Source organism: Dendrobates tinctorius, unplaced genomic scaffold, assembly GCF_039654945.1.
Source record: "Dendrobates tinctorius isolate UK_male_01 unplaced genomic scaffold, ASM3965494v1 ptg000007l, whole genome shotgun sequence".
Taxonomy (NCBI): domain Eukaryota; kingdom Metazoa; phylum Chordata; class Amphibia; order Anura; family Dendrobatidae; genus Dendrobates; species Dendrobates tinctorius.
Window position 1 is genome coordinate 1,231,158 of NW_027361675.1, and position 27,825 is coordinate 1,258,982.

A 27,825-nucleotide genomic window follows, 5' to 3' on the forward strand; every position below is an offset into this window, starting at 1 on the left:
TTTTCACACAAAAAGTGGGTAAAAATGGCACCATAATTTGTCCCACAATTTCTACTGAACGTGGCAATAACCCTTATATGGCTGTATAGTACTGCTTAGCAATACGGAGAGACTTGGGAGGAAAGGAGAGCTATTTGCCTCCTGGAGCGCAGATTTTCACCCATAAGTTAGGCGGGCTCTCATTGGTTCAGAAATGCCAAACATGTAGTTTAGGAACACTGTGGGGCTCAGAAAGGAGAGGACATTTGGATTTTGGAGCGGAGAGTGGTGTGGTGTGGTGTGGAGAGGGTGAGGAGCCATTTTGCTTTTCCAGAGCCTATGTACTACCAGTAACGTGGAAGTCCCCTATATTTCCGTTACCAGATGACAGACCTGAGTGGGGACATGCTTCTTTTGTGGATTGAGTTGAAGTTTTCATTGGGAACATTTTACATAACATTTGGGATCACATTTATCCGCAGCTCTATGCTGAGGACTTATTTTGGGGTTTCCATTTAAATCTCTGAGTGATGTGACTCAGATGAAACTCCCGAGGGATCCATTCACTATAATGAGGCAGCAGAGCTCTGGACTCTGTCTGGCTTCTGTTCAGCAGTGTCTTTCTTTTCAGAAGTGTGCAAAACTGTGGCCAACGGCACTTTTATGCAATCCTAAAAAAACAGACATTGCCAGATCACAGATCAGACGGCGTCTACATTGCTTCCGCCTCATTATAGGGAATCTTTCGTAGAGGGTTCCGTCTGAATCACATATTTCAGAGATTTACATGGAAACCCTGGTGTAAGAACTCAGCGCAGAGTGCAGGATAAATGTGCCTTACTGCGATCTTTGGGAGGCAGAATGAAAAAATCAAGAGCAGGTGAAGAATTGGTTTTATTTATTTTTTTACGCCATTCCTCGTGCACTATAAGTAATTAGGCGACTTTATTCTTCGGGTTGGTGCGATTTCAGTAACACCAGATTTATATCGGGTTTTTATGTTTGGCTGCTGTCGCACACACCATTTTCAGACACATTACTTTTTTTTATCTCTTTATATTCCGATTTTTGGGAGGCAGAAAGAACAAAAACCAGCAAGTCAGGATTTTTTTTTTTGGGGGGAGGAGTGGTGGTGGATTTATGACATTCTGCGTGTGGTAAAATTGATAAGGCAGTTTTATTGTTTGGGTCAGTACTATTACAGCGATACTTCATTTATATATTTTTTTAACGTTTTGGCAAATTTACACAATAAAACTATTTTTGCATCGCTTTCTACTGAGAGCTATAACTTTTTTATTTTTTCACTGATAGAGCTGTATTGCGGCTTGCTTTTTAAGGGACAAGATGATGTTTTCAGCAGTACCATGTTTATTTATATCCTTCTTTTTGATTGCATTTTATTCCACTTTCTATTCAGCAGTATGATGATAAAGCATTGTTTTTTGCTTTGTTTTCAATTTTTTTTTTTTATTGTGTTTACTAAAGGGGTTAACTAGTGGACAGTTGTACAGGTCAGGTCGTTCCAGACACGGCGATACCAAATATGTGTACTATTTTTGTTTTTTTTTTCATTTATTTATGCGTACAAAATCTTTTGATCTATTTATTAATATTTTTTTTAAATATTTTTCAATTATTTAAAAAAATGTTTTTTACTTTTTTTTATACTTTTTTACTTTGTCCCACTATGGGACTATCATTTTTTGCAGGCTGATTGCTTGTATAGCATGGGGATGCAGTAGCATCCCTATGCTATAAAAACTGTCATCTCTGCACCGACAGCCAAAGTTGGTGATCATGCCCTGAGCATGATCTAGTAATTTTACTAGCTCTGGTGACCTGGATGTCGTCATGACAATATCGGGTCACCATGGCAAAAATCGGGAGCCCGCATTAAGGGCAGAGGGGCTGTCATCCCTCTGCCTGCTCCCGGAATGCTGCGATCGCATTCAATCACAACATTTAGAGGGTCAAAGTGCTGGGAGTGGTGCAGGACTGCTCCTGGCACTTAGGGACGGGTGTCAGCTGTCAGAATCAGCTGACACCCGATGGCGATTGCACGCACAAAGCCTGTGTACTCGCACGATCGCGAGGAAGTGATAGTACGTCCCGAGTCAATAAGTACCAGGATGCATGGACATATTATTACTGACTATGTCGGAAAGGGGTTAATTAGGAGAAGATTCTTTACTTCCTTTAGTGATTATTGGGGTTCTCCGGTGGAAACAAGTAAGCTCTCCACAAATAAGCTCTCCACAGGATTGTGATAATTTATTGATTGGTGGTGGTCTGACTCCTGGGACCCAGCCAATTGGCAGAATGTGGAGCTTTTATCCTTATTAGACTGGAGTGGCATGTGCCACTTTCACACTGATCCATTCATTCTCTTAGTGGTTACAAGCGTTACGCTTGTTTTTTTTCTGGAAGCCCCAAAGAGAAGGAATGGAGCTATGGTCAGACACCACACCTGCCGCTCCATTTTAAAATGGGGATAAAAGTGTCTTCTCAGGGATAAAAGTTCCCCATTCTTCCATTTCCAATGGTAAAGGTACTGTCACACTAAGATTGCTAGCGATATCGCTGTATGTGATACTTACCTACAACCCGCTCCCCCGCTGGTTATCACTGATCGCGCGAGAACGTCCTGGACTGTTTCTCGTTATCAGCTTCCTGCAGCGCTTCCTGTGGAGAGACGAGCGACGAGCGTTGACGCGGGCGGGAGGACGCAGGATCGCCTAGTGTGACAGGTAAGTAGCGACCCCCGTCCCCAGCGATGTCGCTGGTGAGATCTGCCTTTGTGGCAGCTCACTAGCGACCACTTAGCAATGTACCAGCGATCCTGACCGCGTCATATCGCTGGTCGGGATCGCTGGTGCATCGCTAAGTGTGACAGTACCTTAAGACCCAAATGATCAATAAGTTATCATCTATCCTGTGGAGCCCATGGATGGGTGTGTTATATCCAAAGAACTCCTTTAATACAAACTACCGCAATGGTATATCCCAGTCATGGTGGCACAGAGTAGATGTGTAGGAGTCTCCTGTGTTTTACTGTCGATGATCCACTATAATGGGAATAATGGCTAACAGGTATTTCCATTGGGAGAGCCTCTAGGGTCAATTCCTCCTGTGAGCCCAAGAGTCTCCAGTCCGACACTGATTATAATCCACACTTTGTATGAAAATACAATCATACTGTTTGATACTTCATGACAATTACAGAATTTAAAACTCATCCTTTGATCAAATCCAATACCTGTATAAGGTTGGCTGCTGGAGTCCGACGCTTCTCAAAATGCTTCTGTCTATGTTGTTCTTGAACTTTTAGAGCAAAACCAGAACCCAAGATGCCCTGTTATAGAATAAAATGCCAACTGTTTACCACTCATATTAAAAGATGTTGTTGGTTATTTAGATTAATTAAAGGAACTCACCGCAGGAAGTGCAAAAAAGGATGTGCCAAGAAGAGCAAACCCTGCAGCCAGCACTCTCCCGAGCCACGTACGAGGTGTCTTATCCCCATAACCAATGGTAGTAAGTGTAATCTGTCAAAATATGGAAATATGAATACAATTAGGACACATGAATACTACATCACAAAATCTGTATTCATTTATTTGCAAAGCTTTTTACCGCTTTAAATGACAAAATATAAATGGAAGTAAAATGATCACTAACTCTGCATTGTACATATGAAAAAAAGCTTTAAAAAAATCTTCTCTATTTTAATTACTGAAGCAATTATTAAAACGTATCGCCAGTATTTTACAGTTTATTTATAGAATTAACCAAGAAAAAAAAGGTGAGCATCCTTGTAGATAGACTGTATTCCTTATCTTATTTTTATGTTGCGATATACCCTGTGTTGTTGCAGATGTCAACGCGCACCTTTTGATTTGACTATGCACCATACTGGATTGTGGGAGCTCGTGCCCGTGAGATGGCCCAAAATCAGATAGTCTCAGAGGACATACAACATGCAATGCATTCAGACATTCCAGCAAATAAGACATAAAAGGGTGTGCAATGTTGTGGTCCCTGAGATGTCTGACTGGTGGAGGTCCAAATGCTGGGGTCCCTGCAAAAGATGAACAATCAGTATTTCTCTGACACCTCTATTACTGCAGCGCAGTCCTATTTACTAAATAGGTGGAATTTACGGTAATATACTAGATGGTGCTATGATGCATGGTGGCACTGGCAGGACATACTATCAACATTACATTGGGGAAATCAAACGTAACACTCCAAAAATGCCTATTGCAAGACCTGAACTCTTCTATAACAGATGTGTTTTGCTGGTAATTTCTTGTGACTGCATTTTGGGAACATGTCCTATCAGCAGCTCTGCACCTGGGTTTTATCTGGCACAGACAGGTCTGTTCCACTTAGCCTTGCAAGTACATCGTCAAATGACAATTTAGGGCCATGTTTTAGCAGCTCTGAATGTTTAAACTAATTCCCAGAAGGCCATGACCTAGTATTCTGCACTTAGCATTTTTTTATTTCCTAACTATGGTCTGGCCAGATTTGCCTGCAAGCCCATTCAAGTTTGATTTTAGTAAATTCCAAGCATACAGGAAAATCAGACCAGTTATATCTTAGAAAGTTGTTAAAAAAAGTTATGTATCACTGATGGGGAAATTTGCTATAATTAAATTAGTGATAGAGGAAGCTAGTGGTTTATTCATTTTTTTTGCAAGAGCATGGTGATTTATCTGTGATTCAGGCCACAAAACTTAACAACCTTAAATGGTGGGGTACAGGGGTATATAGGGAGGTACATTCCTGAAAGAATTATAGGTCTGCCTACAGGTTTTAAGAATAGATCTTCAAATAGCATTTCACCTTTATTTGAACATCAATTCAAATGCTGATTTCCTAAGGTACTGTCACACTTAGCGATGCACCAGCGATCCCGACAACGGTATGACCCAGTCAGGATCGCTGGTGCATCGCCAAGTGGTCGCTAGTGAGCTGCCAAACAGGCAGATCTCACCAGCGACATAGCAGCGGTCAGCAGTCGCACTTACCTGTCAGACGCGGCGATGAAGACGTACTCCCGCCCGCGTCCACGCGTCGCTTGTCGCCACAGCAGGAAGCTGACGACGAGAAACGGCCCAGGCCGTTCTCGCGCGATCAGCGATAACCAGCGGGGGAGCCAGTCGGAGGTAAAGGGCCCGTCACACTAATAGATATCGCTAGCAATATCGCTATAACGTCACTGGTTTTGTGACGCAGCAGCAATATTGCTAGCGATATCGCTATGTGTGATACTTACCTCCGACTGGCTCCCCCGCTGGTTATCGCTGATCGCGCGAGAACGGCCTGGGCTGTTTCTCGTCGTCAGCTTCCTGCTGTGGCGACGAGCGACGCGTGGATGCGGGCGGGAGGACGTCAGGATCGCCTCGTCTGACAGGTAAGTAGCGACCCCCGACCCCTGCGATGTCGCTGGTGAGATCTGCCTGTGTGGCAGCTCACTAGCGACCACTTAGCGATGCACCAGCGAATCTGACCGGGTCATATCGTTGTCGGGATCGCTGGTGCATCGCTAAGTGTGACAGTACCTTTGGTATCACACATAGCGATATCGCTAGCAATATCGCTGCTGCGTCACAAAACCATTGACGTTATAGCGATATTGCTAGCGATATCGCTTAGTGTGACGGGCCCTTTAGTAACCAAGGCACGGCTAGGTAAAGGTATTGCTGGACTTGTCTTTGACAGCGCTACATGCGCATATAAATAGTTTATTAGATTAAAGGAATTCTGTCAGCAGGGTTTCACCCCCAAAACTGCTTATGTGCACATGTTCAGTTGTGCTCAAGAGTTTACATAGCTTGAAATAATTTTTGCTTTCTTGGCCTTTTTTTAAGAGAATATGAATGATAACACCAAAACTTTTTCTCCACTCATGGTTAGTAGTTGGGTGAAGCCATTTATTGACAAACTACTGTGCTTTCTCTTTTTAAACCATAATGGCAACCCAAAACATCCAAATGACCCCAATCAAAAGTTTACATACCCTGGTGACTCTGGCCTGATAACATGCACAGAAGTTGACACAAATGGGTTTGAATGGCTACTAAAGGTAACATCCTCATCTGTGACCTGTGACAAATGCCAGGAAAATTGTTCGGTATGCAAATAAAAACCCACAAATAACATCAGCTGAAATACCGGACTCTCTGAAAACTAGCGGTGTGGTTGTTTCAAGATGCATAATAAGGAGGCACTTGAAGAAAAATGAGCTGCTTGGTCGAATCGCCAGAAGAAAGCCATTACTGTGCAAATTCCACTAAGTATCTCATCTACAATATGCAAAATAGCACAGAGACATGCCTCAAAACTTCCGGAACAAGGTAAATTGTAGTGATGAGACCAAAATTGAACTTTTTGGCCACAACCATAAACGTTACATTTGCAGAGAGGTCAACAAGGCCTATGATGAAAGGAACATCATTCCTACTGTAAAGCACGGAGGTGGATCACTGATGTTTTGGGGATGTGTGAGCTACAAAGGCACAGGAAACTTGGTCAAAGTTGGAGGAAAGATGAATGCAGCACGTTATCAGCAAATACTGGAGGTAAATTTGCAATCATCAGCTGCGCATGGGATGTACTTGGACGTTCCAACATGACAACGATCCAAAACACAAGGCCAAGTCGACCTGTCATTGGCTACAGCAGAACAAAGTGAAGGTTTTGGAGTGGTCAACTCAGTCTCCTGACCTCAATATCATTGAGCCACTCTGGGGGGATCTCAAGCATGCAGTTCATGCTACACCACCCAGAAATTTACTGGAACTGGAGGCTTTTTGTCAAGAAGAGTGGGCAGCTTTACCATCTGAAAAAATAAAGAACCTCTTCCACAACTACCACAAAAGACTTCAAGCTGTCATTGATATTAGAGGGGGCAATACACGGTATTAAGAAATGGGGTATGTAAACTTTTGATCTGGGTCATTTGGCTTTCTTCTGGCGACTCAACTATGCAGCCTATTTTTCTTCAAGTGCCTCCTTATTGCGCATCTTGAAACAGCCACGTCGCTAGTTTTCAGAGAGTCCAGTATTTCAGCTGATGTTATTTGTCCGTTTTTCTTTGCATCCTGGACAATTTTCCTGGCATTTGTCACAGGTGAGGATGTTACCTTTAGTAGCCATTCAAACCCATTTGTGTCAACTTCTGTGCATGTTATCAGGCAAAAATCACCAGGGTATGTAAACTTTTGATCAGAGTCATTTGGATGTTTTGGGTTGTCATTATGATTTAAAAAGAGAAAATATAGTAGTTTGACAATAAATGGCTTCACCCAACCACTAACCATAAGCGGAGAAAAAGTTTTGGTGATATCATTCATATTCTCTGAAAAAAGGCCAAGAAAGCAAAAATTCTGCTGGGGTATGTAAACTTTTGAGCACAACTGTAGCTATTTTAAAGACACATGCAGTGCTACCTTTACCTAGCCAATCCCTTCTTCTGTTACTGAGAAATCAGCATTTGAATGGAGGTGCAAACAATGCTAAAGTGCTTTTATCATTCCCTTCCTGGTGATGATTTCTCCTACTTGACTGACAGATCTTTTCCTGTGTGATTTCAAGCAAAGGAGGTGTCAATCAAGCAGGAGCATATCCAATCAATCGCTGATTTCTCTATGATGGACTAATGTACTGGCCATGTTAATGTTATTGCTGGATTTGTCTTTGAAAAAGCTACATGTCCATCATGTGATGGTGATTTTTCTTGCAGGCAAAAAATAGTCTGATTTTCTTCAGTGTTTTGGATCAGATTTTCATCAGTGTGTCAGTTTTTACCTTCAGTGTTTCATCAATAATTTGCTCAAATGAATTAAAAAAAAATAAACATAAATTGATAAATATTCCATACAACTTATTATGTGAAAAATTGACAGCACACGTATTGCACATGAATGGCACAGACCCAATGATTTGGTTGGGTGATTGTGATCTGTGATTTGGGCAAAAATTATAATTATTTAAGCACACACACAGTCAGCGAAAAAACAGACATGTCAACAGTACCATAAACTATAATGGGTATGTGTTCAAACTTTGAAAGACAATGATAGAGCATGTATGTGAAAAGCAGAAGTCTCAGTGATGCCAAAAGGTTATGTTAAGATATGGCAGGTTGTTTGAGAAGTAAAGTGCAATAATTGCTTTTAAGAACTATTTTCATGTGATAAGAAAATCTGTGTGGATTTTAGGGCATGCTTTTTTGTCATGTTCAAATATGCAGCATAATTGACATGTCAAAGATTTGTGGCACACTTTTGCTACAGATTTTATCCACAGCAATATGATGGGTTTAATCTTCAGAAAATGGCAGAAAATGTGCCGCAGAATGTGCACGTCACTTAAAATCAAAATAACGCAAATTTGCACGAAATTGTTGATGCAAAATTTCAACTACCTTTAATTATAGCATAAGCTGGAGGGAATCTGTGGTTTTAAAGGGAATCTGTCACCTATTTTTTCGACCTCAAGCTGCGGCCACCGCCATCAGGGGCTTATCTACAGCATTCTGTAATGCTGTAGATAAGCCCCCGATGTAACTTGAAAGAGAAGAAAAACGAGTTATAATATACTCACTCAGGGGTGGTCCAGGTCCGGTTCGGGTCCGGAGGGTGTCGCTGTCCTGTCCGGCGCCTCTCATCTTCTAGCGGTGACGTCCTCTTCTTTGCTTCCCGTCGCGGCTCTGGTGCGGCGTACTTTCTCTGCCCTGTTGAGGGCAGGGCAGAGTACTGCAGTGCGCAGGCTCCGGGAAAGCTCAGAGAGGTCCAGTGCCTGGGCAATGAAGGACTCTGCTCTGCCCTCAACAGGGCAGAGCAGTGCGCCTGCGCCGGAGCCACGACGGGAAGCAAAGAAGAGACCGTCACCGCTAGAAGATGGGAGGCGCCAGACCGGACCGCGACACTCATCGGACCAAAACCGGACCAGGACCACCCCTGGGTGAGTATAATATAACTAGCTTTTCTTCTCTTTCAGGTTACATCGGGGGCTTATTTACAGCATTACAGAATGCTGTAGATAAGCGCCTGATGGCAATGGCCGCAGCTTGAGGTAGAAAAAATAGGTGACAGATTCCCTTTAATCGAAACCTGTCATGTTGAATATACATTTGTATGGGGCAAGGCCGTGTTCTATAGTCGGCCACATCCACTCGATGGCTGCATCCCTAGTTGGGGTGCAGCCTCGCTCTATAAAAGTGTATGGAGCGAGGCATGCCCAGTAGTCGGGTACTCGCAGGGAGTATGCATAATGCAAATATGCTCTCCGATCCAGACTCAGAAACCAGCGAATCCTCGTAGTGCATGTGCTGGGGGGGGTTTATAAGTCTGCAGTCATACAGAGTGATGGCAGACTTATCGATTTTGACCGAACATCTTCTTTATGGATTTATTGGTATTTATGGAAGAGTGAGCAAAAACCTTGAAGACAAAGGAGATCTCCAAACAAGTCAGGGACAAAGTTGTTGAGAAGTACAAGTCAGGGTCGGGTTCTAAAAAAATAACCCAATCTCTGATGATCCCCCGGAGCAACATCAAATCCATTGTCATCAAATAGAAAGAACATGGTAAGACAGCTATCCTGCTAAGAGAAGGCCGTCCACCAAAACCCTCAGCCCGGGTAAGCAGGGCATTAATCAGAGAGGCAGCTTAGAGACCAAAGGTAACCCTGAAGGAGCTGCAGTGTTCCCAAGTACAGACTGGAGTATCTGTCCATACAACCACAATAAGCTGTACACTCCATAGAGGTAGCCTTTATGGAAGAGTGGGTAGAAAACAAGCCTTTACTTACACACAAGAATTGTAAGCCTTATTTTGAGTTTGCCAAAAGACAAGTGGTCGACTCCCCAAATGTATGGAGGAAGGTGCTGTCAGATGAGACCAAAATTTAACTTTCTGGCCACCAAGGTAAATGCTAAGTCTGGTACTAAACCAACAAAACTCATCACCCCAAGAACACCATCCCCACAGTGTAACATTGTGGTGGCAACATCATACTGTAGGGATGGTTTCTTGGAAACAGGGACAGAGAAAATGTTTTGAGTAGAGGGGAAAATGTATGGTGCGAAATATAGGGATATTCTTGAGCAAAATTTGTTTCAGTCGGTCAGTGATTTGAGACTGGGACGAAGGTTCACCTTCCAATTAGTGATGAGCGAGTATGCTCGTTACTCGAGTTTTCCGAGCATGCTCAGGTGTTCGCCGAGTAATTTGGACGTTTCCAGGGATTTAGTTTGTGTCGCCACAGCTGCATGATTTGCGGCTGCTAGACAGCCTGAAAACATGTGGGGATTGCTTGTTTGTTAAGAAATCCCAACATGTATTCAGGCTGTCTAGCAGCCGCAAATCATGCAGCTGCGGCGACACAAATTAAATCTCCGAGCACGCCCAAAATACTCGGATAACACCCAAGCATGCTCGGAAAACTCGAGTAACGAGCATACTCGCTCATCACTACTTCCAACAGGACAATGACACAAAGCATACAGCTAAAGCAACACTCAAGTGGTTTAAAGGAAAACGTGTAAATGTTCTGGAGTGGCCTAGTCAAAGCACGGACATTAATCCAATTGAGAATGTATGGTCAGACTTGAAGATTGCTGTTCACCAAAGGAAACCATCAAACTTGTAGGAGCTGGAGCAGTTTTGTCTTGAGGAATGGTCAAAAATCCCAATGGCAAGATGTAGAACGCTCATAGAGACCTGCAGATATAATTGCTGCAAAAGGAGGCTCTACAAAGTACTGACTTTCGAGGGGTGAATAGTTATGCACACTGAAGTTTTCAGTTATTTTGACTTCTTTGTTGTTTGCTTCACAATAAAAAGAAAACCAAATGTTCACAGTTGTAGACATGTCCTTTACATGAACTGATGCAAACCCACAAGAAAACAGCAAAATTCCAGGTTGTGATGTAGCAAAACACAAAAAATACATTTTCAAAGCATTGTATGTATACTTTCTTGTGTTTGGGTTAAAAAAAAACTACACCAAATGCTGCATCAATACTTTAAGTGTGAATTAAGCCTAATGGATTAGTTTACATTGAGATGAGACATAATCAATCAATATGCTTTTACGCTTTGAAAACAATAGCTGTAGAACACTTACCGTCCCCCACCAAAGTGAATCAGCATAGGTTGAAAATTCATTATTCGCATCTTTTTCTGCCAGGTATACCAGGAAGGATGCAAAAATTAGCACCAGAAAACCAATGTACCACGCAGTGATCAGCTCCTGCAGTACAAAGACACATATAAGAAACTTGTTTACATTATTCAGAAACTCATAAAAAGAATTAATTTAATAAACAGACAAAAAAACACATCAATTGCTACTGTAAGGCTGTGTGCGCATGATTAGTTTTTGGTGCATTTTTGATGCTGCGCATTATCACGGTGTCAAAAACACAGCATTTTACAGTTCTAAAAAAGTGGATGTGATTTCCAGGTATCTCATGCCCACTGTGGTTTTTGTTATTCAGCTTAACCTGAATCGTAACAGCGTAAACTGTCTCTTTATATTATTTACCATCTTATAGATGTAGGGATGCCAAATATGTTACATTTTCCATTCTTAATTTTTAATGGGTTAACAGGCATGTGGTTTACTTTTTTTTTATAATTTTTAAAACTTTTTTATTATTTGCATTTTAATGTCCCCATAGATGACTTGAAAATGTGATAATTTAATGCTGCAATACCATAGTACTTCAGTATTTAGGAAAAATCATGGTCTCCTATAGAGCTTATTATGTGGTTTAACTTCACAGACGTACCAAGATGGCAGCCATGGAGGTCTTCAACAGGTCCCTGGGTGCCATGGCAATATATCAATATATCAGTACTCAGCAAGCATGTAGCGGGGGGTGATGAGAGCATGCATGTACTAGTAAATGCTCCATTTGAATACCACTGTCATAGATTAACAGCGGCATCCGATTGGCTAACAGCAAGGGCTGTTAGACACAGATGCTGGCTATACTCTATGTGTGGAGGGAGCTCCTCTCATGAGCCCTCTTTACCCAAATCCAGGACTTTATTCACGCATCAAAACAGTGTAAAAAGCTATATCTTTTTACAAAATTGAACCAAAAATCACATGTATTGAAGATAATCTACCGTATATACTCATGTATAAGCTGACCAGAGTATAAGCCGACCTCCCTAATTTTGGCGCAAAAAACTGGGAAAACTTATTGATTCGAGTATAAGCCTAGGGTGGAAAATGCAGCAGCTACTGGTAAATTTCAAAAATAAAAATACTGTAGATACAAATAAAAGTAAAATTAATTGAGACATCAGTAGGTTAAATGTTTTTGAATATCCATACTGAATCAGGAGCCCCATATAATGCTCCATACAGTTCATGATGATCCCATAAGATGCTCCATACAAAATACACTCCATATAATGCTGCACAAAGGTTCATAATGGCCCCAAAAGATGCTCCATATAATAATATGCCCCATATGCTGCTCCATAATGGTTATGGCCCCATATGCTGCTCAATAAAATGCTCCATATATTATGACCCATAAGATGCTCTATAGAATAATATGCCCCATATGCTGCCCTATAAGATGCTCCATAGATTATGCACCCATAAGATGCTCCATAGATTATGCCCTATAGATTATGCCCCCATAAGATGCTCCATAGATTATGCCCCCATAAGATGCTCCATACATTATGCCCCCATAAGATGCTCCATACATTATGCCCCCATAAGATGCTCCATACATTATACCCCCACAAGATGCTCCATACATTATGCCCCCATAAGATGCTCCATACATTATGCCCCATAAAATGCTCCATAGATTATGCCCATAAGATGCTCCATACATTATGCCCCATAAATTATGCCCGATAAGATGCTCCATAGGTTATGCCCCCATAAGATGCTCCATACATTATGCCCCCATAAGATGCTCCATATATTATGCCCCCATAAGAAGCTCCATACATTATGCCACCATATGCTGCCCCATAAGATGCTCCATAGAATAGGCACCATATGCTGCTGCAAATAAAAAAAATTACGTACTCACTTCTCGTTGCTGGGGGCCAGGTGCCGGTGTCCTGAACAGGCGGGGACACCGACGTGCTATGGGGGACAAATGCCGTTGTCACTGCTGGCTCAGGCACTGGCAATATTCACCTGTCCCCGGTCCATCACTGCGCACCGCTCTGTCTTCCGGGTCCCTCTGTCAGTGACTGTTCAGGCAGAGGGCGCGGCGCGCACTGACTACGTCATCGCCCTCTGACCTGAACATCACAGCCAGAGGACGCGGAGGACAGAGCGGCCGCAATGATGGACCGGGGACAGGTGAATATCGCATATACTCACCCCCTCCTGGAGCGGTCTCTGCAGCCCCCCTGCTTCTCCCACGTTCTCCGGCAGAAATTCCTTCCTTCAGCGGTCACGTGGTACCACTCATTAAAGTCATGAATATGTGCATATTCATGACTTTAATGAGCGGTAACACGTGACCGCTGAAGAAGGGTGCCTGAGACCGTGGGAGAAGCAAGGGGCTGCAGACGCACCAGGGGGTCAGTATGATCTGACACCCCTGCCGACCCCCGGTATATGACTCGCGTATGAGTCGAGAGGGGGACTTTCAGCCCAAAAAAATGGGCTGAAAATCTCGGCTTATACGCGAGTATATGCAGTATATTAGCAAATTGCTACTTCAACTAATATGTACAAGACCATTACCTTACTGTGAGCATAGACCACTGAGCCCAACAATTTCCAGGTTCCTCCCCTTCGGTCCATGCGCACCATACGCAAGATCTGCAGAAATCTCATACTGCGCAGGGCTGAAGTTGCAAAGATGTTACCTTGTGTCCCAGCTGCGATCACTGCCAGTGATGCTATTAAGACTATAAAATCTACAATTTTGAAAAAAAATATATCAATATCATTTTCTTGCTCTTATACCACATGAGAAACATTGTTGCAGTTTGCTAAACAATATACAAATACTTGTTAACATCAGAAGAAGTCACAGACAGGAGGCATAACCGGGGATCATCACAAGTGCTCCAGGATTGCTACCAAACCTTGCAGGGGGTTCAACTGTTGCAACTTCATTTCAGATACTGAAATGCTGTCACAATCCACAATTTCTACTGAATGAAACCCACCAGCAACAATTTCATGGCTGTAGTGCCGCATGGTATCATTTAGATCCCCTGGCTCAGCATCAAAGTTTGCTTTACATTTTTTGGCAACTATGTTGCAACCTAGATTATTTGCGTGAATGACAATAGCATGCTGTGTAATGAAAGTTCATGTGAGTTGAAGTGACAAATACTAGTAAGAGCTCCTGCAATATGCCACGTGGCAATAAGACAGACGTTCTGCTTACAGCTTCTGGCTTCACTTCATACTCTGCCAGCTGCAAAAATAGAATTATGGGACTATAGAATTCCGCATTACTGGGGACCTGTCATTTAATGCCCATTATCAGGCTTTACAGACAGAACACAGGACTGGTGTCACAATATTGCTGCTACTCACATTTAACTAATCGGGAAACCTCAGGGACAGGCAGGCACAGAAATACCACATCAAATGGCACCGTTCACAAGACTGGCACCTACACAGTGCATTTCACCTTCATGAATCATATATGAAAATCTCAACTGTAACTTTTCATTAAATATGTATGCCTTTACTAACACCTGCAGATTAAAATAGGTCAGACACAAATGTAGAATACCGTATTCCAGCTGGCTTCTCTGCAGATTTGCTGCATTAGCCACATAGATGGTCACAGGGATATTGCGTTTGCTTATGCTTGGATCAACTAAAAGGAATGGTAGTCGTCTGTTGAAGAGAACTTTTCACTGGATATTTTTTAAACTGAGCGCCTTCTCCAAATTGGCACTGCTCTACTGATTCTGTAGCAGTTTAGCTCCTGCATTCCAAAGTTATACCCCCCATAATAAAGATGCTAATTTTCCCCAAAACCAGCTGGGCACACACTACAGAAAAGTGCTCAGTATGAAAATTGAGGGGGCAGTGCACTGAGCCCACACCAAGGTTGCACTGAGCACTCCATGTTTGCATACAAAATACATAATTGGTTCAGCCAATTAAACTACTAAAAGCTATTCTAAAAGTATAATTACTATAGGGGCTAAGTCTCCTGCATACCTCTACATAAGTAGGGGTGCACTGGGCAGACAGAGCACTTAACTAGCTTCTGCATCCCCCACATTGTTTCCCCGCCTAGTATTAGCCTCTTTAGTGCAACTGATAGCTTAATGTCTGATATTCTTACCTAATGTCACACAAACAGTTGTAACAACCCTGCCGGCATCACTGCATGGCCTCCCATCCCCCACACACCAACTTACTCACTGCTGCAGGCCATGCTGTGACTTCTGTCTGCTGCCGGCTCCATGCTGTGTGCCTCTTGCTTCCTGCCTGCTCTCTGCATGCTTCCTGGCTGTATGCATAGGGGGGCAGTGCAAGAACTCTCTGGTTCTTATGGAATCAGGGTGCACCTGTCTAATGTGTCCATGGCCAGTTACCAAGAGGCCTCTAGTGTTTAGGGCAGCTCCACCCAGTGGTAGCTGCCTGTACAAAGCCTTCACTCAGTTAGTGTCTTGCTGCTGAGTTGCCAGGTCCTGTCCTGTGTTTCGCCTTCTCTGGAGGCTTGATTCCTAGTCCTGCCTGTGCCTGTCTTGACGCCCTCCAGGAGGCAGAATATCCTGATTCCTGTGCTATTGTTCCCTGCCTTGCCTTGTACATGTCCTGTCCGCCCTCCATGAGGCAGTATATCCTGGTCCCTTTGCTATTATTCCTTGCCTTGCCTTGTACCTGTCCTGTTATGATTGAGTCACCGTAGGAGGCAAAAATAGAAATGCTAGCTAAGTCCAGAAAACCAGAGAAGTTGACAGCTATCGGATTGCAGACCCCTGAACCTATCAACACAACTAGCAGTAGCCGTGGGGGGCTCCTACGATGCCCTAGGCCCCTCGATCACAGCCGGAGGACTACATAGCCTAAAGACAGAAAGGGAAATCTAAACTGCCCCAGAGCAGACCCCAAAGTAAAAGGCAGCCCCCCACATATAATGACGGTGAAGCAAGAAGAAAGGACAAAACACAGACAGAAAGATAGACTAAGCAAAGATGGGGCCCACGCTAGCTTAGATAGGAAAGGACAGGAAGGCTGCTGTCTGCAATCCGTGAAAACCCCTATGAAAATAAGAGCCAACAAACTGACAGTAAAAAAGGCCCTGAAGACGCTAGGCTTCAAAAAAGCTATGTCAGTACTCAGGAATATTCTGAAGACAGAGGAACAGGCAAAAGTAGATTCAGCTCACCCCAGCAGGGAATGGCAGAATCCAGAAAAGCAAGGAAAACAAAACACTAATGCAAAAAGGCAAAGCAGAAATCTTAGCTTTAGATGAGCAGGAATCAGACTGGTTTCCTAGAAGTCCACAGAGAAATCACCCGCAGGCCAGAAGGGCGTCGGCAGCCTTATATCCAGTCATTAACTCCACTCAGCCAGTCATCATCATCAGCCCCAGGTGTTTGACAATCAGGCTCACTACCTTTCTTCACCAGAAGAGGGAGTTCCTCGGGCCTCAGTAGTGAAGGGGAAAATGAACTCACAACAGTACCTCCCCCTTGAGGAGGGGTCACCGAACCCTCAACCACACCACCAGGGCGATCAGGGTGAGCCCGATGAAAGGCACGCACCAATCTTTTGGCATGAATATCAGAGGCAGAGACCCAGTAATTATCCTCCTGACCATAACCCTTCCACTTAACCAAATACTGGAGTCTCCGTCTAGCCAGACGGGAATCCAGTACTTTCTCTACCTCATATTCCATGTTACCTTCAACCAATACAGGGTCTGGAGGTGCAACCCCCGGAACAACAGGTTCAACAAACCTCTTCAACAAAGATTTATGGAACACATTATGGATTTTAAATGTGACAGGAAGAGCCAAACGAAAAGAGACCGGATTAATAATCTCCAAAATCTTGTAAGGTCCAATAAATCTAGGCTTAAACTTAGGAGAAGCCACCTTCATAGCAATATTTTTTGATGATAACCACACCATATCACCAACCTTAAATTGGGGACCAATGGTCCTATATCGGTTGGAAAACCGCTGGGCCTTTTCCTGGGAGAGAGATAACTTATCCACCACTTGGTCCCAGATCTGGTGCATTCTCTCCACCACAGTGTCAACCCCTGGGCAGGCGGAGGGCTCCACCTGCCCTGAAGAAAATCGAGGATGAAACCCAAAGTTACAAAAAAAAGGAGACATCAAAGTGGCAGAACTAGCTCTATTATTTAAAGCAAATTCGGCCAAGGGCAAAAATGAAACCCAATCATCCTGATCAGCAGAAATAAAACATCTCAAATATGACTCCAAGGTCTGGTTTGTTCTCTCTGTCTGCCCATTGGTCTGAGGGTGAAAAGCAGAGGAGAAGGACAACTGAATTCCCAGCTTGGAACAGAAAGTTCTCCAAAATCTAGACACAAACTGGACTCCTCTGTCAGATACAATGTTCTCAGGAATCCCGTGCAAGCGAACCACCTATTGTAAAAACAGCGGCACCAATTCAGAGGAAGACGGCAACTTAGGGAGTGGTACAAGATGAACCATCTTAGAGAACCTATCACAAATCACCCAAATAACAGTCATCCTTTGAGAGACAGGCATATCAGAGATGAAATCCATTGAAATATGGGTCTATGGCCTCTTGGGGACAGGCAAAGGCATCAACAACCCACTAGAGCGAGAACACGATTTAGACCGGGAGCACGTCCCACAGGACTGCACAAAATTCCTGACATCACGAGACAAGCAGGGCCACCAAAAAGACCGACTCACCAGATCTCTAGTACCAAAAATACCTGGATGACCAGCCAAAGCAGAGCAATGAACTTCAGACATCACTCTCTTCTTCCACTGGTCAGGAACATACAACTTTCCACTGGGACAACGCTCAGGTTTGTCCTCCTGGAACTCTTCCAGAGCACGTCTCAAATCGGGCGAGATGGCAGAAAGAACTACCCCTTCGCCTAAGATGGTAGCAGGCTTGGTCACCACAGGAGAATCAGCAAAGAAGCTCCTAGAGAGGGCGTCAGCCTTGACATTCTTAGTTTCAGGAAGAAAAGAAACCACAAAATCAAAACGTGTAAAAAACAAGGCCCACCTAGCCTGTCTAGGGTTCAAGCGCTTAGCCGACTAGGTAAATCAAATTCTTGTGGTCAGTGAGGACCACGACTTGATGCTTAGCTCCCTCCAACCAATGTCTCCACTCCTCAAAAGCCCATTTCATGGCTAACAGTTCCCGATTCCCCACATCATAGTTACGTTCAGATGGAGAGAACTTTCGGGAAAAGAAAGCACAGGGATTCATTTTAGATGTTACAGGATCCTTTTGGGACAAAACAGCTCCTGCACCAATCTCAGAAGCATCCACCTCTACCTGGAACGGAAGTGAGACATCAGGTTGCCGCAAAACCGGGGCGGAGGTGAATCTTCGCTTCAGCTCCTGAAAGGAAGAAACAGCTTCCGGAGACCAATTTAACACATGAGCACCCTTCTTAGTCAAATCAGTCAATGGCTTGGCAATACTAGAAAATTTTGCTATAAATTTCAGATAAAAATTAGCAAAACCCAAAAACTTCTGGAGGGCCTTCAAAGAAGTGGGCTGAACCCAATCGTAAATGGCCTGTACCTTGGCCAGGTCCATTTCAATAGTTGACGGGGACAAAATAAATCCCAAAAAAGAAATCCTCTGTACTCCAAAAAGGCATTTAGATCCTTTGACATACAGGGAATTCTCCCTCAAGATCCGGAACACAGTCCGAATATGTTCCACATGAGAATCCCAATCCTTGGAGAAGATCAAAATATCATCCAGATAGATAATCAAAAATTTATCGACAAAATCTCAGAAAATATCGTTCATGAAGCACTGGAAGACAGAAGGGGCATTAGTGAGCCCAAAAGGCATCACCACGTACTCAAAATGTCCCTCCGGAGTATTAAACGCCGTCTTCCATTCATCCCCATGCTTAATGCGAATAAGATTATACGCCCCCCTGAGGTCAAGCTTGGTAAACCAGCAAGCACCTTTAACTCTGGAGAATAGATCAGAAATCAGGGGTAACGGATACTGATATTTAACAGTAATTTTGTTGAGAGCACGATAATCAATACAAGGTCTTAATGATCCATCCTTTTTGGCTACAAAAAAAAACCCGGCACCTAAGGGTGACGAGGATGGTCTAATATGACCCTTCTCCAACGCCTCCTTAATATAGGATCGCATAGCCTCGTGCTCGGGTACAGATAAATTGAAGAGCCGACCCTTGGGAAATTTACACCCCGGGCTCAGTTCAATAGCACAGTCATAACTCCTATGAGGAGGCAGAGACGCAGACTCATTCTCACTAAATACATCATAAAAGTCCGCCAAATAATCAGGAACATCATGCGACTGAGGAGCGGTGGAAAACACCGGAGCCTCACTAAAGGCACACCGACAACCCCAACTCACCACAGACACAGATTTCCAATCCAAAACTGGATTATGAATTTGTAACCAGGGAAACCCCAGAACAATAGTATCATGCAGATTATGTAACACCAAAAACCTGCAATTTTCTTGATGGTCTGGGGCGACCCGCATTACCACCTGGGTCCAAAACTGAGGTTTATTTTTAGCCAAAGGAGTAGCATCAATCCCCCTCAAAGGGATAGGCGTCTGCAGAGGTGTCATCGGAAATCCACAACGTTTAGCAAAATCCAAGTCCATTAGGTTTAGAGCTGCTCCCGAATCCACAAAAGCCTTGGCGGAAAATGTGGACAGGGAGCAGATCAGAGTAATAGCCAGAAGAAACTTAGGTTGAACACCACCAACAGAAAACGTGTGTGCAAAGCGTTTCTCGCGTTTAGGACAGACAGAAATAATATGCGAGGCATCTCCACAGAAAAAACACAACTTATTACGCCTTCTGAACTCCTGACGCTGCTCTCTGGAAAAAACTCTATCACATTGCATAGGTTCAGACATCTGTTCAACAGGTGGCAACACCTCTCGTGCAGCTCTGCGTTCGCGTAAACGCCGATCAACCTGAATGGCTAAAGACATAGAATCGTCAAGACCAGAGGGAACAGGAAATCCCACCATAGTATCTTTTACGGCTTCTGACAACCCCTTCCGAAAGAGAGCAGCCAAGGCATTATCATTCCAGGTAGTAAGTACTGCCCACTTTCGGAATTTTTGACAGTACAATTCTGCAGAATCACGACCATGGTTCAATGCCAGCAGGGTCCTTTCAGCCTGATCAATGGCATTAGGTTCGTCATACAACAACCCCTAGGCCTGAAAAAATGCGTTCACATTAGTCAGAATAGGATCATCTGGTTTCAAAGAAAACGCCCAATCCTGGGGATCGCCACGCAGCAAAGAGATGACAATTTTAACCTGCTGCGCGGAGCTCCCTGACGAGTTAGGCTTCAAGGCAAAAAATAATTTACAATTATTTTTGAAATTCAAAAATTTAGACCGATCCCCAAAAAATACATCAGGTGTAGGAATCTTTGGTTCAGCAGCATGTGAATGAGCAAGGTAGGCGGAAATTCCCCGCACTTCCGCAGCGAGCTGCTCCACATGATCAGACAATTGCTTTATCTCCATTGAGAGAAAAAAAAAATTCCCCCTACGGCCTCAGAGATATAGAGGAAAAAATATACACACTTTTTTTTTTTTTTTTTTTACAATTCTTTCCTGCTATTGAGTACCCTAGAATCTGCAGTATGGCGGGTGATTCTGTTATGATTGAGTCACCGTAGGAGGCAAAAATAGAAATGCTAGCTAAGTCCAGAAAACCAGAGAAGTTGACAGCTATCGGATTGCAGACCCCTGAACCTATCAACACAACTAGCAGTAGCCGTGGGGGGCTCCTACGATGCCCTAGGCCCCTCGATCACAGCCGGAGGACTACATAGCCTAAAGACAGAAAGGGAAATCTAAACTGCCCCAGAGCAGACCCCAAAGTAAAAGGCAGCCCCCCACATATAATGACGGTGAAGCAAGAAGAAAGAACAAAACACAGACAGAAAGATAGACTGAGCAAAGATGGGGCCCACGCTAGCTTAGATAGGAAAGGACAGGAAGGCTGCTGTCTGCAATCCGTGAAAACCCCTATGAAAATAAGAGCCAACAAACTGACAGTAAAAAAGGCCCTGAAGACGCTAGGCTTCAAAAAAGCTATGTCAGTACTCAGGAATATTCTGAAGACAGAGCAACAGGCAAAAGTAGATTCAGCTCACCCCAGCAGGGAATGGCAGAATCCAGAAAAGCAAGGAAAACAAAACACTAATGCAAAAAGGCAAAGCAGAAATCTTAGCTTTAGATGAGCAGGAATCAGACTGGTTTCCTAGAAGTCCACAGAGAAATCACCCACAGGCCAGAAGGGCGTCGGCAGCCTTATATCCAGTCATTAACTCCACTCAGCCAGTCATCATCATCAGCCCCAGGTGTTTGACAATCAGGCTCACTACCTTTCTTCACCAGAAGAGGGAGTTCCTCGGGCCTCAGTAGTGAAGGGGAAAATGAACTCACAACACTGTCCTGTCCACCCTCTAGGAGGCAGTATATCTTGGTCTCTGTCTCCTTGTTCCTCGCCTTGTCTCACACCTGTCTGCTCTGCCCTCCAGGAGGCAGTATATCCGGCTCCCTGTGTCTTTGTTCCTGTACCTTGTCTCGTACCATTACCTTGTCTGAACTCAGTCCTAGCTCTGTCACTCGGTCTCTTTGTCTGTGGCTCCTTTCCCTGCTGAGTCTTTCCTTGTGTCCTCTCTGTCTGCCTCTGCTCCGCACTCTTGTGGCTCTGCCTGTGCTCGGTACTCTTGCGGCTCTGCCTGCTCCGTACTATTGCGACTCTGCCCGTGCTCCGCACTCTTGCTCCTCTGCCTGCTCCATACTCTTGCAGCTCTGCCCATGCTCCGCACTCTTGCGACTCTGCATGCTCCGTACTCTTGCGACTCTGCCCGTGCTCTGTACTCTTGCGGCTCTGCCTGTGCGCCGCACTCCTGCGGTTCTGCTTCGTTCTGCTTCTGCTGCTGAACCTCTTGCTGCGAACTGCTGTGCCCGCCTGCCAGTGTCTCAGCCATGCCCGCCTGCCAGTATCTCAGCCGTGCCCGCCTGCCAGAGTACCAGCCGTGCCTGCCGTGCTCTCCTGCCTGTCTGCCAGTTGTGCCTGTTGCCTGCACCTCTCCTAGCATCCTGTTCCCCAGTGGGATCAGCAGCCACAGCCAGACACCACCCTGTAGTGGCACCTGGCAGCTACCAGCCGCACAAGCCTGACCTCACCATCAGAGGCTCCGGCGAAGATCGAGGCAGCTGTCCTAGTCACACCCCTTCCAGGATAGTCTGGTTTGTGGCACAGTGAGGCCACAACCTCCTCACTCGCGCCAACCTGCCAAGGTGCCAACGTGACAACGGTGGGCAATCGATTAAGCTGAAGAGGAAGGTGCTGGGTGTGGAAAATCATCAGGATGGAAAGGTTTGAAAAGTGCTCTGTCACACCCATGGCACTTAACACCTGATATTAATGAAAACACTAATTTCTCAGGAGCAGCAACAGATGAAAAATGTCAAGTTGCCAAAGATCTGCACGTCCATATTTGCACTTTGGGGGGATTCATCTTACTACCAGATTTCCTTAATTCATGCAATGGAAATGCTTTACTTTGTTATTTTTGCTTGTTCTCGTACTGCTCAGTATGACATATATATATATATATATATATATATATACTGCTCAAAAAAAATTAAAGGGAGCACTAAAATACCACATCCTAGATCTCTCTGAATGAAATATTCCATGTCATGATCCAGGTTGGATTATGACAGATTTTGCACCTTTTTTTCCTTTAAGCTGTTTGCTTAAAGTTAGTTTTGTCCCCAGTGGCCATTAGGGTCATTACACTGTGGTTGTTTTAGTTCTAGTTTTGCCCCCGGTGGCCGTTAGGGTCATTACACTCTGGTTACTTTAGTTTAGTTGTCCCCAGAGGCCGCTAGTGTTATTGCACATGATAATGAAGCAGGTGTGATTCCCTGGCTGCTACCTATAAAGGAGTAGCAGGTGGTCTCACTGACTTTTGGTGATATTGCTCATTTCCAACCAAGTCTGGAGAAGGCAGGAACCACAGAGAGGAGTTCCTGGCAGCTCAGGGGAGCTCTGGTGTAATAGCTTCAGGCGGAAGCTGAATTCAGGTGTCGAGCTTCAGGGATGAAGCTGAACTTTCGTGTTGTACTCTGTTGCTGGGAGCAATAGCAACAGAGCAAAGCTAAGTGGTGTTTTTCCCTGTTTGTGACTTTCCTTGTGTATTAGTGCAGTGGTGGTATTAGTTTCTGCACAGTCCAATTCACTAGAAAGGGATAGGTGCAGGGCGAGCTAGGGATTTGAGGTATCCAGCTCGTCGCCAGGTGCGGAACCTGCCTAGGGATCGTCAGGAGTGTAGGGACACTGACTCAGGGTAGTGTAGAAGGTCTCCACGTCCCTGTTCCCTATTGCAGGGCCCTCCATTGTAACGGTTTCCCAGGTGTTTCCCTTAACTCTGTTTAAATTCGCCCTGCTCGAGGCGGTGTATCCAGGTTCACGGGTGTTATAGAAATTCGCCCTGCTGGAGGCGGTGTATCCAGTCACATGTGACATTACATTCCAGTTGCAAATTGTTATTCACTGCATAGTGGAATGTGTTCAGAACAATTAAACACAACAATTATCAATGAAAATCAAATGAATATCCCATGGAGGTCTGGATTTGGAATGATACTCAAAATCAAAGTGGAAAATCAAATTACAGGCTGATCCAACGTCAGTGGAAATGCCTCATGACAAGGAAAAGATGTTCAGTAGTGTGTGTGGCCTCCACGTGCCTGTATGACCTACCTACAACGCCTGGGCATGCTCCTGATGAGGTGGCGGATGGTTTCTTGAGGGATCTCCTCCCAGACCTGGACTAAAGCATCCGCCAACTCCTGGACACTCTGTGGTGCAACGTGACGTTGGTGTATGGAGCGAGACATGATGTCCCAGATGTGCTCAATCGGATTCAGGTCTGAGAAATGGGCGGGCCAGTCCATAGCTTCAATGCCTTCATCTTGCAGGAACTGCTGACACACTCCAGCCACATGAGGTCTGGCATTGTCCTGCATTAGGAGGAACCCAGGGTCAACTGCACCAGCATATGATCTCACAAGGGATCTGAGGATCTCATCTCGGTACCTAATGGCAGTCAGGCTACCTCTGGTGAGCACATGGAGGGCTGTGCGGCCCTCCAAAGAAATGCCACCCCACACCATTACTGACCCACTGCCAAACCGGTCATTCTGAAGGATGTTGCAGGCAGCAGATCGCTCTCCATGGCGTTTCCAGACTCTGTCACGTCTGTCACATGTGCTCAGTGTGAACCTGCATTCATCTGTGAAGGGCACAGGGCGCCTGTGGCGAATTTGCCAATCCTGGTGTTCTGTGGCAAATACCAAGCGTCCTGCATGGTGATGGGCTGTGAGCACAACCCCCATCTGTGGACGTCGGGCCCTCAGACCATCCTCATGGAGTCGGTTTCTAACCATGTGTTCAGACAGATGCACATTTGTGGCCTGCTGGAGGTCATTTTGCAGGGCTCTGGCAGTGCTCCTCCTGTTCCTACTTGCACAAAGGCGGAGGTAGCGGTCCTGCTGCTGGGTTATTGCCCTCCTACGGCCCCCTCCACTTCTACTGGTGTACTGGCCTGTCTATATATTTTGGAGCACTTATATCCTTTCTCTACTTAGAAAATGCTTTCTTTTTATGAGCACCATTGCCTTCACTAATGCAGTAATGGTTGTTTTTTTCCTTAATACCGAGTCATACATATATGTATTTTTCACAGAAAAACTACAGAATGCATACTCTTGTGGATCAGTCTACAGGGTCCAAGCCATAAAATACGCTGACTTGACAGATTATGTTTGTTTTTCTTTTTTTTTTCTGTTTATAGTGCATCAAATGATATTTAATTATATTTCTGTTTTTTCTTATATATGTTCTAACAGCATTCTTAAGAAATTCTCTGATGAAGGTCTGATGTTGGACCGAAAACGTTTAGAGTAAACTTTATCTGGATGCCAATAAATGGAACTTTCTTGTTCACTATTTTGAGTGCCAAGTTCATTATTATTTATACAAAGGGCTGGATACCCTACTTGTGCACCATCCACGGACTTATTGATTTTTGAGTGCCTTGTTGTTTCTACTACTTAGTTGATTCATATACAGATTTGTGAGAAAAGATTATGCATAATTTGTGTTTTAAGCATTGAATCCTCTGCTCTTTCTGGGATTTTTGGTCCAGTGGCCGGTCCTATCAGTGACTGACAGCTATCTCTTTAAGCACACTTATACAAAGAAAGCTGTCAGTCACTGATACGATTGCCCACTGTACCTGTAGGCTTAAATGATTAAAACACAAATCAAACTGAATCTTTTCTCAGAAAACTATACCACATTCTGCTCAGCTCCTGCTGCTCTATAACATGATGCCCGTGATTTTGAATGTATTTTCATGCTGCCCGGTTCCCTTTAATATTCAGGGGTGACAATGAGCTGAACACAACTGTACATTGTGCACAAGCTGGCCAGGACTACTATACCATACATGCAGATATCACGCTACCATATACTTAGTTGGGACGCTGTGGGATAATTTCCTGTACATGTGATCATCTGTACAAAAGAGATGAATATAGAACTTGTTGGTAATTTAGGTAGCAATAGTTCCTGTGCAGGACTTCAGTATATATAAATGTTTAACGCTTGTCTAGACTATATATCAAAGCCATAAAATTGTACATTGCAGCAAGTTAAGGCTATTCATCCCATACAAGTATTGACTGTACGCTATAGAATAGGACAGAGTCAATGAATGTGAAAAGATTTCAGTTGTTCAGTTCACCACTCCGCTTACCATGCCGAACGCAATAATCTAAAAATGCTGCCTTCAGCATATTTAATGTGTGGTGTGAGACCATGTGAATAGCCCTTCGGGGACAAACGATCCCTATTTCATTGCGCACATCACAGCGAAGTAAAAAGAGCTAAACGCAATGCACCTTTGTGACCTGGAGTAAATGTGTTTTTGTATTAAGCCTTTTATTGATTATGCAAGTCAGTTCAATATATAATTCATAGTCTTTTTTGTATTTTCCAAAGACTAGAACGAACGGTGCACACAGGAGCTTACTCACTAAGGGCGAAATCTTCAGATAACAACAGCTTGATTCATTTCTAACAGTAAAATGTTCACTTCCAAAGTTTTGGATTTTTGAAGTCTCCTGTGACTCCCACTTGAACTCAAGGGCCAAAAACATACAGTAGTTAGAGATGGTGCTCCTAATCAAGCTCACTGTCGCTTCAGGTCTTCCTGGTATGGCAGTACTTTGGATGGCATTTTCCATCAGTGTTTGTAATCCCAAAACCAGTCAAACCCTCTGGCGTCCTGTGCCTCATTTGCTACTGAAAACTTTAGGATTGTTTTTACCATTTTATGGGATCATTGTTACTTATTAGGAAGCACAAATGTGACCAACTGTATTATATTGGGTCATAAAGGGGGTCAATATTACTGTGTCGTGGAATAATAGGGGGCATTATTACTGTACAGGCACAAAAGAACATTATTACTGTGTATTGTCAAAAAGAGGACATCATTAGACCTGGCAGAGGTTTGAAGCACTCATTTATAGAAATCTATATCATACATGTGAAAAATACCTTAAAAGGGGTAATTCCATAAACAATAATTATCACCTATCCACAAAGTAAATGTATGATTGCTGTGGGTTGGCTGCTGTTCTCATGAAGTAGGGGCCCAACATTCACTGTGCCAGTGTTAGTGAGCATGTGTAATCACTGCTGCATTAAATGGCTATAACTCCTATTGACAGTTAATAGAGCAGTGGATGTAACTGCTCAGTAATGCTTCATTCACACAGGAGACTTTGGATCTCAAGCGATTTATTACATTTCCTACCCAGCTGCACCACCCTGAGCAGTTATAATCGCAAGCAAACTATGACTAAACTTTTATATTAAAGGTCAAATATATCAGGAAGGGGTTACAAAGCCATTTGTTAGGTTCAAGGATCGTAAAGAGAGCCATTATTGCTCTCCTGGTACAACACCAAATATTTCCAGGAGGACTTGGCTTGGGCAAAATATTTATTGGGTTTGCTTATATGGCCTTGCTCAGCCACCCTATGGATAGGGGGGGCGTGCCGCCCTATAGTATGGAGGGGTTTGCTGGGCTGTCAGTATTATTATAGGCTTGCCAAGCAGTTCAGTCAGGTCAGACCTGCTGCGTTTCCTCCAGGTGTCACTCTTTCAGGGTGATCGCCTGGCTATTTAGCTGACTGAAAGTGGTCAGAAGACTGCCAATCATAGCTTTAGCTCGGTGGTGCGTGTGAGCCTTTCTCTAATGCTTTGTTATTCTGATCTTTTGCTGCCCGAACATGGACCTTGGCTTTGATCATCCGTTTGCCTAGCCTCTTTGTCTTGATCCACTACCTCCCCGGAATTCTGACCTCAGACTGTGACCTGTTTAGTCTTTTGTCTTGCACTTCTGTTTGTGACGAACTGTCTTGGCATTTGATCCCGGACCTCTTGACTCCCCTTCCTCATGAGAAGTGACGTTTACAAGCGTCACAGGTGGGATTTGAACCCAGAGCTCCTAAGTACTGAGCCACTGTTCTGCCCTCAACAAGCCCAGT

General features: G+C 44.1%; 1 protein-coding gene across 2 annotated transcripts in view; it reads right to left on the reverse strand.

Annotated features, from left to right (window-relative positions):
- Nucleotides 1–27,825, reverse strand: part of KCNQ4 (potassium voltage-gated channel subfamily Q member 4) — a 336,458-nt gene that overhangs the window by 91,887 nt on the left and 216,746 nt on the right. For both annotated transcript variants that reach the window (XM_073571818.1, XM_073571809.1), the window contains exons 4-7: nt 13,732–13,907; nt 11,122–11,247; nt 3,417–3,527; nt 3,239–3,334 (exon numbers count right to left, since the gene is read on the reverse strand). In XM_073571818.1, coding sequence (XP_073427919.1) covers nt 3,239–3,334; nt 3,417–3,527; nt 11,122–11,247; nt 13,732–13,907 — 509 coding nt within the window. The remainder of the gene's footprint in view (nt 1–3,238; nt 3,335–3,416; nt 3,528–11,121; nt 11,248–13,731; nt 13,908–27,825) is intronic.